At 37.9% G+C, this 12,896-nt stretch overlaps 1 protein-coding gene across 1 annotated transcript; it reads right to left on the bottom strand.

Annotated features, from left to right (window-relative positions):
- Positions 1-3,120: 3,120 nt before the first annotated feature.
- Positions 3,121-11,720, bottom strand: LOC117292697 (mitochondrial uncoupling protein 4-like). Its single transcript, XM_033774835.1, has 9 exons — positions 11,295-11,720; positions 9,477-9,605; positions 8,920-8,982; positions 7,855-7,939; positions 5,814-5,936; positions 5,073-5,185; positions 4,381-4,465; positions 3,619-3,814; positions 3,121-3,389 (listed from the first exon to the last, which is right to left on the bottom strand). The coding sequence occupies exons 1-9, from the start codon at positions 11,485-11,487 to the stop codon at positions 3,318-3,320; spliced, it is 1,059 nt and encodes a 352-aa protein (XP_033630726.1). The 5' UTR covers positions 11,488-11,720; the 3' UTR covers positions 3,121-3,317.
- Between the last annotated feature and the right edge of the window lie 1,176 nt (positions 11,721-12,896).

Here is a 12,896-nt window from a genome sequence, read left to right as displayed (position 1 = left end):
TTTGGCTTTAGTGCCCCTGTAAAAGTTTCCCATAGACTTTAAGATTTTCAAATGGAAGTGCCCTTTTTAAAATGGTTTTAAAATGTCTTCCTTAAGGACACAAGTGTTGAGGTTGAGACGGGGACTCGAACCCACAACCTGTTGATCAGAAACACCAGATTTTTTCCCGCTCTTATCCGCTCGACCATGACACACCACAGATGATTCCAGACTGGGATATACAGTTACATTTATATCTTTATTCATTTCAAAATTCACCAATATATATTTACATAAAATAAACTCTTTTCTATTTATACATAGGATCAGCTTTGTGCTTAAAGACCATTCATTGGAATAATTACAATGATCATAAACAATGCTAAACTAATACTTATTCAATGTTTATTGATTAGGGCAGTTGCATCATTGGTAATTGCAGTATTTTTTGGAGAATGTATGGAATTGTGAGGTAGGATTCAACATTTGTTCCAATGCCCTTTTGCATTTGTCAGTCCATGATTGCTGAGAAAAAACAACACCAACTGGTGACGATGTTAAACTGTCGGAGAAATCTTGTTTGAACCCACACATTCAAACAATCAATACAATGATACAAAATTGCATTTTTCTTTAAAATGGAACACCTGGCGAAACTATTTTACTGGATACTTTGGAATAAAATAGTACTTTCAGTCAAGTAATCTATTTTGTAGTAATGTTGAAGTACTTTTTTGTTCATGTTTGCAAAAGATGTAATCTGCTTTTAAGTATCTTTTCTTGTCACTCTTTGATCGTTTTTGACTCGTCTGTGGCTCTTGCCTTTACAACAAAATGCATTCAATATTTGTTTTGTATTCAAATCCAGATATGGAATTCCTGAGGAACTTTTACAAATGTTTCATTCAACTAACTTCCTTGTTTAGTTCTGATTACAGGCCGTCAATTAGTCTTAAACTAATCCCTTTAATGTTGGAAAAAATAATGTGTGTAGCCAGCATACATATCGATTAATTGATAACCCAGCGTTTTTTATCGACTAAATGTATAGATAGGGAAACAGGACCACCCACACTGAAAATAAAATAAATAAAAAGATCTGGCTTTTAAAGTTTTAATATATCGCCTCTCAATTATATTCTGCAACAATACACTTATGCTTCCAATAATTGTAAACTATATCCCACAAGGGTAGTTTGCATAGTCTGATCACTGTTTGATAAATTCATTCGTTCAAAAATCACAAATACAATAGGACACTTTGAGGACCAAGTGCGGGCACCAGGCCAACAACGACCCAAGAGCTGCTCAAGCACACAAAATAGCTAAACACAACAAAAAAGTGCTTACCAGAATAACGTTACCAGCTAAAATACCATTTCACATGTACCATGTGTGACTGATATCCTGATTTTTATTGCAATTGCTTGTCATAGTTTGATTTAGAAATATTTTCTGCTGAAGCAGCTCTATGAAATTTCGCCAAGGTAATCTAGTAAGCGCTTAGTTCAGAATTACTAAGCAAAAGTACAGGGTATGTATTGACCCTTTGCACCATTGTCACACACGGGCAACTGTCAATTAGGTTCACAAATTTTGGAGTAAAAATGCAAGTACAAAATGCGCGATACACTGTACTTAAAACACAGGGGCATTGACTCCCAAATTAGCTACAAATTTCATGGCTACGGTAAGCAATTAATCAGCGTTTACGGAAGCAAGGAATTCCACGTTGACATCATGCTTATTCCACAGGTTAGCAAAAGGACCCAATTTAACAGGGAAATTTTGCTTGTGTGCATGCATGCATACTCCACCTTGCCAGGCATTCTTCGCTTACACAGCTAGTGCATACATTTGGTGCTTGCCCTCTAACATGTCTAAGCAAAGAATGGTGATCGAAAGCGCAGAATTTTGCGGTAAGCAGAGCCATGAAATTGGGTCCAGATGAATTTGGACAATACCAGTTGCCAATACCATCTCAATAGCTTCTTGTTGAGATGTAACTTACTGTATGGAAATAATATAATGATACACACTTCATCAACTGCATTTATCATAGAAACTTACTTTCTACAAAAGCTTGGAAGGATCAGCTTCATACATTAAAAATATAATCTTTCTAATAAAACTTAATTACAACTGCATTGTGCGTTGATTTAATATAACTGTCAAATTAAAAAAAATGCTCTGGTAAAATTAAATTTGTACAAATAAACTTTGTAGGAGTGCTATTCACTGCAAATGGCCATGTTATTGTAGACCAGTGGAAATCTAAAAACGTTTTCATACCCTTATATACCCTATATAACAAATAAAAACCCAAACTCCAAACCACCTGAAAATCTCATCCAAATAAAAATTTGGGGTTTTGGAAAAATCTTTAAAATCTGTATGCAAATAAAATTGAACTATACTTTCTTGTCGACTACTCCACGACCAACCCATGCAGTAAAACAAATAGTCCCCTTTTCCTGAGTAGGTATTCCTTCTTTTGAACCGCTTGACACACACAAAAAACTAACCAGTGAAATTTGATTTCAATGGTCGCACTTAAATGACATATCGCCGAAAATCCGGAGCAGTTTTGTCCAGGCAAACAAATTCACAACCTGAGAAACGTATCCGACAATAAAAACTTATTATTATGTTCTCCCATATAACTGCATTTACTTCAAATTGAACTGATCGTCAAAATTCTTTATACTATCGAAAGCTGCTGTACTTTAAACCAAGTAAGTTTTTATTGCCATTAATTTTATGAGTGATTATCAAAAGTACAAGCCTTAAAGGCCCGGTCCCACTGCAGCGATAACGAGAAGGATAAAGATAACGACGCAAAGAGAACGCATTCTATTGGTTGAATGAGCGTGTGCGTATTCTGCGTGGAGTGATTCAAACAATACAATGCGTTCTCTTTGCGTCGTGATCGTTATCGTTTTCGTTGTATAACCTTCCCTTCAATAAGTATGTAGGGCATTGTTAGCTATTCCTCGACATGGTATGAGGAAAGATCATAATAGATGTTAAATTTGCATCGGGGATAAAGAATATTAATGTTGATTTTTATCCATATACACCGATGTGTAATGCACTGTATACTCTGTACTTACCCGAGTTCTGTGAAAAAACAATCACAGGCATACTAACTCGGGTTGGATTCGAACCCAGGAACTTTTGCAGTTCTAGTGCAGTGTCTTACCAACTAGAAAGATCGTCTAACGGTTAAATTGATACCAGTAGGCGCAGAGATAGTTTGTGTTGATCCATCGACTTTGATGAAGTAACAGTTCCTCTGTGTTGGATGCTCCAGTAGTCTGCAATCAGAAGGAATGCAATCAGAAGGAATGCACTCCTGTCATGTGTCGGATCTCCTCATAAGACACCCAGAATGTCAATGACCAAGGAGCCTGAAAGAAATAGCAAAGCACTGAAGATTTATACCAAGAATTGTTTTATTTTTATTCAACACAAAAAAAAGTAAATTCAAATGCAATGCGTACAAACAAACCGTCTAATTTAATAATGATATTATCTTTAGTGATGTGTGATCGGCATTGTACACTTATTGATCACAAATACTCTATTGGTTTTCTGAACGCAAAAGAAACCAAACAGGACTTGATTTGATTGACGTACCATTCTGGCCCATATAGGGAAGAAGCCTTTATACAACGTCCAGAACCCTTCATTCCTGACACATTTTAATAAGCAGTCCATAGACGACCTATAGAGCAGCCCCCGGCCGCTGGCATCGGTAGGCTGGTTCATTACCCGTGTTTTAATTACATCTGCTGGTGTACTTAAAGAGGCTGCAACCAGACCTGAGCAGCCACTGTGGAAGTAAGAAACAAATGACAATAATACAATACGATATAAACAAGACCATCAAAAACTCAAACCAGTTGAGTTGGCTGCAACTACACGTACAAGAAGTTAAAGGCCAGCCACCAGTAGAAGCTGGCAAGAGCTCCAGCAGAATGAAGCCACAGCAGTATCGTCACTCGAAGGTTTGCAAAAGGAGATGGGCAAGTGAAGTAACCAAACACCCCCCCCCCCCCCCTAGTCTTGGTTCCAAGACCTTCGCATATCAATTCCAATCACGGAATGAATCATTTAACTGGCCTATTAATTTGTATTTATATACATGTAACAACTAATTTTGAGTTCCCAAGATGCATTGCGGCATAATGTTTGCCAATGCCGCAATAGTAAAGTTCACGCTGAAAGGGTTGTGTCACTGATGTCTGATTGTGTTTCGTAAAAGTAAATTATGTTGCCGAGAATAATCACGAGTGTTGGTAACTAAACAGGTAGTCACGTCTATTTTTGTAGTAGTCGTAGCAGTTCGATAGACCGAGTAGTTGAAAAATTGTAGTTGCGACTTATGTCAATGTATACCTTGCTAAACCATGTGTTATCCAGTTGTCGCTGAATTCTGTGTGCTTGAGTATGAGATGTTTGGAGGTGTCGTAGGTGGCTAGATCTGAAAGATAAACACACAGCAAAAGTTGGTCTCTTTTACGTGAGGACAGGGTGAAGTCAGGGTGTCTACAGTTTGGGCCAGGTCCATGTACATTCACCAGACGATTGTCACTACAGTGTAGTGTCCATTTTAGGCGGTGCAGTCTTAAAAAGATTACCATGACTTTTACGTACAATTTCACTTCCAAAAAATAGCGAGCCCAGAAGATAATAGCCACAGGTGACATTGGTGAAAATTAACATGGGCATGCGTACAGAAGTTGGAGTGTGAATGACTGTGTCGTCATCAAGTCGTCATCACAACTTTCGACTTGAGATATGGTATAATTTTGTTATACATACCTTGTCCACTCTAGTAGTCAATTAGTGCATAGTTCAACTACACAGAGTTTGGGCAATGTGAGTCAAACTATGGTCAATGATAGTCCAGCGCAAACTTGGTCTTTGCCGTCGCATTAATGCACGTGATATCAAAAGACCCAAACGGTGCCCGCACAGAAGTAAATCATTGGGTAAGAGTTGTGCGCGGCGCCCAGACGCATGCATGTTTCCATTGTTTGACATTATCGATGGCAGCCAATACAAGGGGGTCTATTATTATACTGTACCTCCCATGTTGACTAATGCTGCTCTCTGTACATTTGGTATCCAGCCCTTCCACAAACCTCGGATCCCACCTTCCCTGAGAATTTTGGCAAATGTATGTAAGGCACTTTTGACTCTGTAAATAATCACAAGCCGATAATATGTCAGTTTCAAACTTGTTCAGTAGGATTAAAACCTGTGGAGATAATCAGTAATGATAATATTAATAGTGAATGGATTTATAAAGCGCACATTCTCAAATACATCACTCAAGGTGCTTCGGCAATACAATGATTGAACATTGTGAGAACCCATTGCTCAGAATCTAGAACACATGAAGCTTGTGTAAAGAGCAATTTCTTCAGTTCTGTATTGAAAGCCTTAAGAGAAACAACGATAAAATGATAGTATTTTAGTTGATAATAATGAAAATAATTTATTGATTAATATTGCGCGCATTCCATACAGTACTCACAAGGCTTTCCTGGGAATTTTGTTCCAGTGAGTGCACTACACTCGCCCTACAGGGTGGTTGAGAAAAATTAATTCAATTGTTTATGCTTTTCACAACACCTGCTTTTCACAACACAGCCAAAAATGAGCTAATACAGGGTGGTATTACAAATGATTGTTTGTATTTATTTTCCTGGAAATATTGTTAGACAACAAACCCTACTAAAACGTGCCAAGCGCTTCATGGTGGAAAGCAAACCTGTATTATCAAATGGGAGGTATGGGTATAAGCTGAGTTGTACTTGACTGACCTTGGTGGTTTGCCCTCTAACACCCTCCGACCCTCCATCTGCATCTGAACTTTGACCAGGTCCGTTGGACTGGCAATAAATTGACCAATCATACCGGCCAGCATCCCTGCAATAGCCGCCTTCCTTTATGTAGAAAATACACACAAAATATAACGGTGGTGTATAGACAATGTAACCTGCGACACCTGTTACAAAAGAGCTACAGAGCCTAGACTTCTTGCAGGCACCATTTGTACAAAGCTCAATGGACGAAAAACAAATTCAAGGACAAAGCTATTAATACCTTTATCAACTTTTGATCGCACACCTTCAAACTTCTTGAAATATCAATCAAATTAAAATAATGGTTTTTGTGTTGTTTTAAAATGAAAATTGTTTTAACTTCCCAGTTCTCAACACCAACTGGATGAAGTGTCTTTTGGTAGTTTGCCTTTGGCTTTGGAAGTAATGTATGACACTTTTAATGCAGAGATACCAACATACACGATTTGGGCGTAGCAAATACGATTTCGAGCCGTGACTACGACGCTACGATAATACTCAATAAAACACGCCAAACAACCGCCCAATATAATTGTATTAAATCGTACAATACATGCAAACAACGAATGAACTATTAAGTGGAAATAAAAATTAAGAAAAATATCAAAATAATTGTAACAGAAAAGAAAAAACACTTTTAATTTTAGAACGCAGTGTTGAATAATAGCGGCGAATTCACTCGAACATTATACGTGTCTCGACGTAATGATTGTTGCGTGCCCTCTCCCCCGCTGGCTGGCCGGTGAGTATTTTTACGCTAGTGCATTGCTGCAAGATCGTACCCATTGATCTCTATTACACCATGGGGAATAGAGCACACGTGCGTGGGGAATGAGGTTGTGTGTGAGCTAACGTGTCACAGTAACCTCATTCCTCATGTATCCACTATTATTGTGCCCGCGCTGTCTGTACATGTTCTTCATCGAAGCTTGGCACAAAAAGTAAGAAATAATGGCGACAAAAAAGAAGACCTTCTGAACCAAAATACCTTCAACTGAGTGGCCTGTGAGATCTAAGCTAGACAGTTTCCATGTTTTCTTACTAGTAATGTAGCGCCGATGTCCAGACAATGCCCAAAATACGGACACGTATTTTTTGCCCAAAATCCGGACACGTTTTTTTTTTTTTTTTTTTTTCTCTCTCCCAATAGCTTGTTGTTGCATTTCTGACCATTAAAACAAAAACATTTAAGTAAGGCCACCCTTTGTTATGTTTTTTTTTTTTGAAACAAAGTCAGAAGATGAGGGATTTGTTTTTTTTTTTTTCCAGATTTTTTTTTTCACTGGCCATTATAAACATTTGTAGCTGTTCTGGTGGTGCATACAGAGGTAATTGTTATTTCACGACAATGCCTGAAAATGAGCTAATTAGCATTGTAGAATGTAATAGAAAGATCGGTTTAGGGAGCCCAAGCCACGCTCCCCCTTAACTTTTGGGATATGCTACTCTTTTTTAAAGTTCAATGTTGGCATCTCTGTTAATGGGTAGAATGACTGAGCTACATGTACATGTGGTTCAAACTGTGACAGACTATGTAACAATTTTTCTGATTTTTTCTGAGGATAAGTTAAACAAATTAGAAAACAGATTAAAGTTTGAAGAATGTTGCGCCTAGTTATATGATCAGATCAATTAAATCAATCAAAATCAATTAAGATTAATCTAGTGTAGCAATGAAGCAATTGTTACCCGTTCATCAATACTAAACCAGGTTTTAACATCTGTTGAATACTGGCTGTATTGTATGTAGTTTTTTGGGCAACACTAAGCATTCAAAACTTACACTGAAAAAGTACCCCCAAAATATTGCTTTAAAACAGACCATTTAAGTTTTAAGTGTGTATGTTTATTCTGTTTTTACTTACATTGTGTGTCAGGGCAGAGCAGTTAACCCATACATTGAATTAAATGTACTAATTCAGTTTCCCTTGTGGATAACTAGAACTCTAAAATTAAAACAACAACAAATATTGTTGAGAATGAATCTTTGTTTACTCACCACACTGCAAAGGAACCATCACTGCGCCTATGAAGAACATTTTCTCGGATGTACTCATACGCTCCCATCCTACAGCCTGTATAAACTGTTGCAGAAAACACAAGAAAAATCATATTATTGAAAATTCGTCAGGGCTGAAATGTGTGGGCAAAATCCACAAGACTGTTGGGGCTTATAGTTCTAAATTGATGATGGACCAGAACAACTTTCACAATGCCAGAATGAAAATGAGAAGAAACCAAATATCTACAGTTTCAAATTCTGCCTTTATATTAAGTCCCTCATAATGTTTGCATGACTCCCTCCCAACCCTGTGTTCTCCCCATGCATTAACAAGCCTGGGCCCAATTTCATAGAGCTGCTTAAGCAAAAAATGTTGCTTAAGCAAAAACATCCTTGCTTAGTAAAATCAGAATACCGGCCAGGACTCCACTCAATTTTTATGCTAAGTAAAACAATTAGTCACAAGCAATGTATATGCCATGACATTTGGCCAGCAACATGTGTAAAATAAGCAAGCTTTTTTCATGCTTCAGCAAATTTTTTGCTTAACCAGCTCTATGAAATTGGCCCCAACTAAGGGCCCAATTTCACAAAGCTGTTAAGCAGAAAATTCTTCTTAGCAAATTGCTTGGCTTAGCAAGATATGATCAGGGTACAAGTCAAAGCAATGGTAACTGTGTGGTGTTCTGACTAGTAACCTATTTTTGCTAAGCAAAAGTTTTTTATGCTAAGCAATTTTTGTGCTTACTATGCTTTATGAAATTGGGCCCTGGTCATAGCTTGTTGGGTATTCAGTTCCTTTAACCTCAACAGTAAGGATTTCTACCCAGTGATAAACCTACATCTAAACAGCAAACTTGGCCTTACATTTTAAGAAGGCAAAGTAATGCAGAAACACCCACAGAAAGTTGTGTTTGAAACTGAAACCGTGTCAACAATTTGGAAACACAGGTACCAGCATTTTCATAACAATAAATGGGACACAATTTTTTCATTTTTGACTTTTGAGAAAGCCAGTATTGCGAGGGAACCAGCAATTATGGCTTTTTATTGCTTCCTTACCGATATGCCGGTAGATTGCTGGTGTCACACCTTGCCACAATTTCAACAAACCCTCTTCTTGAACTGAAAAAATAAACAAAGAGAAAACTAAATTTAACTTCAAATAATTTATAAGCAGTTTACTTGATGATTTGTTTACCAGTTAAAGATGATAAAATTAAGTATACAAGAACATTACATCCTCCATGATTACATGCAGCTTTAACATTGAATATTGCTCAAATCAAATTTGTTGGTTTGTTTAATAATATAGTAATATAGGCCTAATATGCACATTGTCTGTGAAAATAATGACAAATTCAAATGTTCATGCAGGGCCAAATTCCATGTGGGCACTGACAAGGAATTGTTCATAAACTTTCACTAATCAAATAGTGTTTTTGTTTAAAATTGCAAGTGCACTCTTAGGCTTAGCGAATCGAAATGAGCAGGAAACCAGTCACAACACGTGGGACATGGCATTTTGGCTGGTAACCTTCATCTGGTAAGCATTTTGTGCGTATCTATTTGTTCTGCTTTCAAAAGTAGCTCTATAAAATTGAGTGCTGTAATCTCACCAACGCCAACAGCTGTACGGACCATCCCCCTGTAAGGAATGGCTTCTGCCGCTACCCCATAATGCCTTGCTGATGCATGCTCTCCTTGAAGCTGAAGTCTCGTCTTGGTCAGGTCAAGTGGGTAGGTCACTGAAATCAAGGATGGCAATCAAGAATCAAAAGGCAGTGGACACTATTGGTAACTAATCAAAATAATTGTGAGCATAAAAAGTTACTTGGTAACGAGTAATGGGGAGCTGTTGGTAGTATCAAACATTGTAGGAAAGGCTCCCTCTGAAGTAATGTAGTTTTTGACAACTAGAGGTAGTTTCTCACTCAAATAAAAAAAAAAAATCAGGCTTAAAGCCTTTATTAGGCATCTAAAAGCACACAAATATGTGCAACAAGGGTGTTTTTTCTTTCATAATTGTTCTCTTGCAACTCCGAAGACCAGTTGAGTCTAAATTTTCACAGGTTTGTAATTTTATATGTTGCTGATAATTTTTTTCAAAAACCACATTACTTCAAAATCAAATGATAAATCAAAAATAGTTTTTATTGTTTGAATGACACACAGGAGTACCCGCCGTATGCGTCACATGACTTATACGCGGGTTACTCAAAATGAATGAACCGTGTCGTGATTCGTTCATTTGAGTGCATTGATGCATGTCAGTATAAAAGCAACGTCCTTAGCAACAGAATCCAATTCAGGCCGCTGCTTACTCTGCTGTAGTGTTAGTGTCGCATTTCGGCAACAGCGTATTTTATATACAACATTAAGTTCGCAATGTCAACTGATAAAGATCAACCCGCGTTCAAGAGAAACGATTTGATAAACTCAAAGAATACTTCAACCATAAATTGGAAAGCATTCAAACTTCCAGCAAAGACACAGCTGATCAAGTTAACATTAACGAACTCTCAAATAAAGTGGAGGCAAAAGTAGTGACAAGACCCGTGATGTGAACTCGGCACAATTCGAAATCTGCGGAAAAGTCGCAATCGCCCACGATAAAATCAAGGCTGCCCTCGAGAAGAGCAACATTCCAGCAGCCATTGAAGCACTTAAAGGAGACGAAGGCATCATTGCAGAACGAAAGAGAACAATCAAAATTGGAGACTGTAGCAAGGCTAGCTGGGTCGCTGTACAAGAGCTAGACAAGACGGGGAATGATAGAACGCCAGAAGAGGCCAAAAGAATCATAGTAGATGAGGAAGCCGCATTAAAAGCATCGAAAGAAGAAAGAAGTTTAACCAATCTCCAGATAACCCCGAGTATGGCAATGGCACTGCTGCTGATTGGTTTCTTTGTCGAGGTAAAAGAAGGGACATAACACCCACCTTTTGATCTTTGTAAATTCATATGCAGTTTAACAACGGCTCACTCCCATGATTTAATAAATTCTGAAACTAAATAATGTTTTCAAGGTGTGTTTATTGTGTGTCCTACAATAAAGTGAAACTGTTTTTCATGCGTATGAGCGCAGCGAAGGAACATGAAAATGCTTTTAATAAGTTTATTTAAAGCTGCTGCAGTACCTCAAGTCTTACCAAGTAAGTTTGTATAGCTATTAAAGTAAAGGCACTAGACACCTTTGGTAATTGTCAAAGACTAGTCTTCTCAGTTGGTGTATCTCAACATTTATGCTTCAAATAACAAACCTGTGGAAATTCATTTGAGAGAGTCATATCAATATCTTGCAGAAAGCCCATAAAAAGGCACGGGGTAAACAATCTGCTTAATTCATTTAATTTTTTTTAAGTAATTTATTTTTATGAACTAACAACTTGAATTGAAGTGAACGACACTTTTTTTAGTAAGTTACTGGTAATTACCCGTTTCAGCCACAGTTGCTGCACACGCTGACAAAAAGTACTTGAAGACGAAGGAGTTGGGATCAAATATTCTCCTGCCTGCTGCTGGTGCTGGTGCACTCGCGTCTTCACCCCGACCAGCAGGGCTTCCGACCGCGGCACCGGCGGCACCGGCAGCAGCGGGCAACACGGGTTCCCCACCCCCGGTCGACATCGTGTCTGAGCGCCTCTTCTTTGGTGGTGGGTGGGATCACCGACCTAATGTGACTGCTGCCCACCTCAACTTAGACAGTGATACACCGCGTTAATAATAATACTCTTGCCGTACAGGTCCTTATCCTGATGTTAACTCAGCATACCGTAAATATTTCTGGAAGTATTTTCACCCTTGATTGATCGAAATTCACTCGATGAAATTATTGTTTACAACCGTTTGCTCACACCCCCCAAAACGAACGTGATTCTTGTGTACGTTTTCACTAGTCGGATGCCCAAGAAGCCTTCTCGCTTTGTTCTAGTCAAAGCGTCAAGGTTACGCACTGACTATGCCTATATCACCAATAGAGGGCGCTAGTGCACTAATCGTCTTCGTTAAAAAAGGCAGTGGACACTATTGGTATTGTCAAAGACTAGCCTTCACAGTTGGTGTATCTAAACATAATAAAATTATGCATAAAATAACAAACCTGTGAAAATTTGAGCTAAATTGGTCATCGAACTTGTGAGATAATAATGAAAGAAAAAAACACCCCTGGCACACGAAGTTGTGTGCTTTTAGATGGTTGATTTCGAGATCAAATTGGTGGAAAATTACTTCTTTGTCAAAAACTATGGCACTTGAGAGGGAGCCGTTTCTCACAATGTTTTAGACCGTCAACATCTCCCCATTACTCGTCACCAAGAAAGGTTTTATGAATAATTATTTTAGGTAATTACCAATAGTGTCCACTGCCTTTAACAAAAACTATTTTTATATTATGATATAAGGGAATAACAGGGTAGCGACGAGTTCTTCGATCGACAAAAGGTTTATGCACACCCACGTGACGCGCTCTCCACCAATAGGAGTAGAGAAACTGTCTGGGGTATTTATGAATCATTATTACTTACAACATGAGGAAGAATATGAATTTAACAATAACATTAATTCAGAAATCCTCATCCTAGTATAAGAACATGTTAACCTTTTATAAACAACTGTATAAATCAATCAATAATAAATTAACCAATCAGTAAGTAAAAACGTCACTCAATCAATTGTACTCGGTTTTGTATTTTTTATTTGTCACTTTTCCACTGTTATAGATGTTGGAACTTCAACGCATTATGCAACACAAAAATGTTATTACCAAAAACAATTCAATTATAGCTTCGTATCCATATTATTTCTACATAATAATGCTCTGACGGCGTTTCATCCCATTTTAAAAGCCCTCAGGTGCACTCTTAGGCCAATAAGAGGCAAAATGAATGAAACAAAACATAGAGTTTTAAAAATGTGAGCAGCAGTAGAGCCTTTTGGGTTAACAGCATCTTCTTGGTGTTGATCTAATACAATTTTTGGGGGCAAATTTGTAAAACTTGAGCATGCGAATGTGAAGCCTTAACGGCGTTGGAAAATGT

The sequence above is a fragment of the Asterias rubens genome, chromosome 7 (genome assembly GCF_902459465.1).
Source record: "Asterias rubens chromosome 7, eAstRub1.3, whole genome shotgun sequence".
Lineage (NCBI taxonomy): Eukaryota > Metazoa > Echinodermata > Asteroidea > Forcipulatida > Asteriidae > Asterias > Asterias rubens.
Note: the sequence above shows the minus strand (reverse complement) of the source record. Positions and strands in the feature narration are given on the sequence as shown.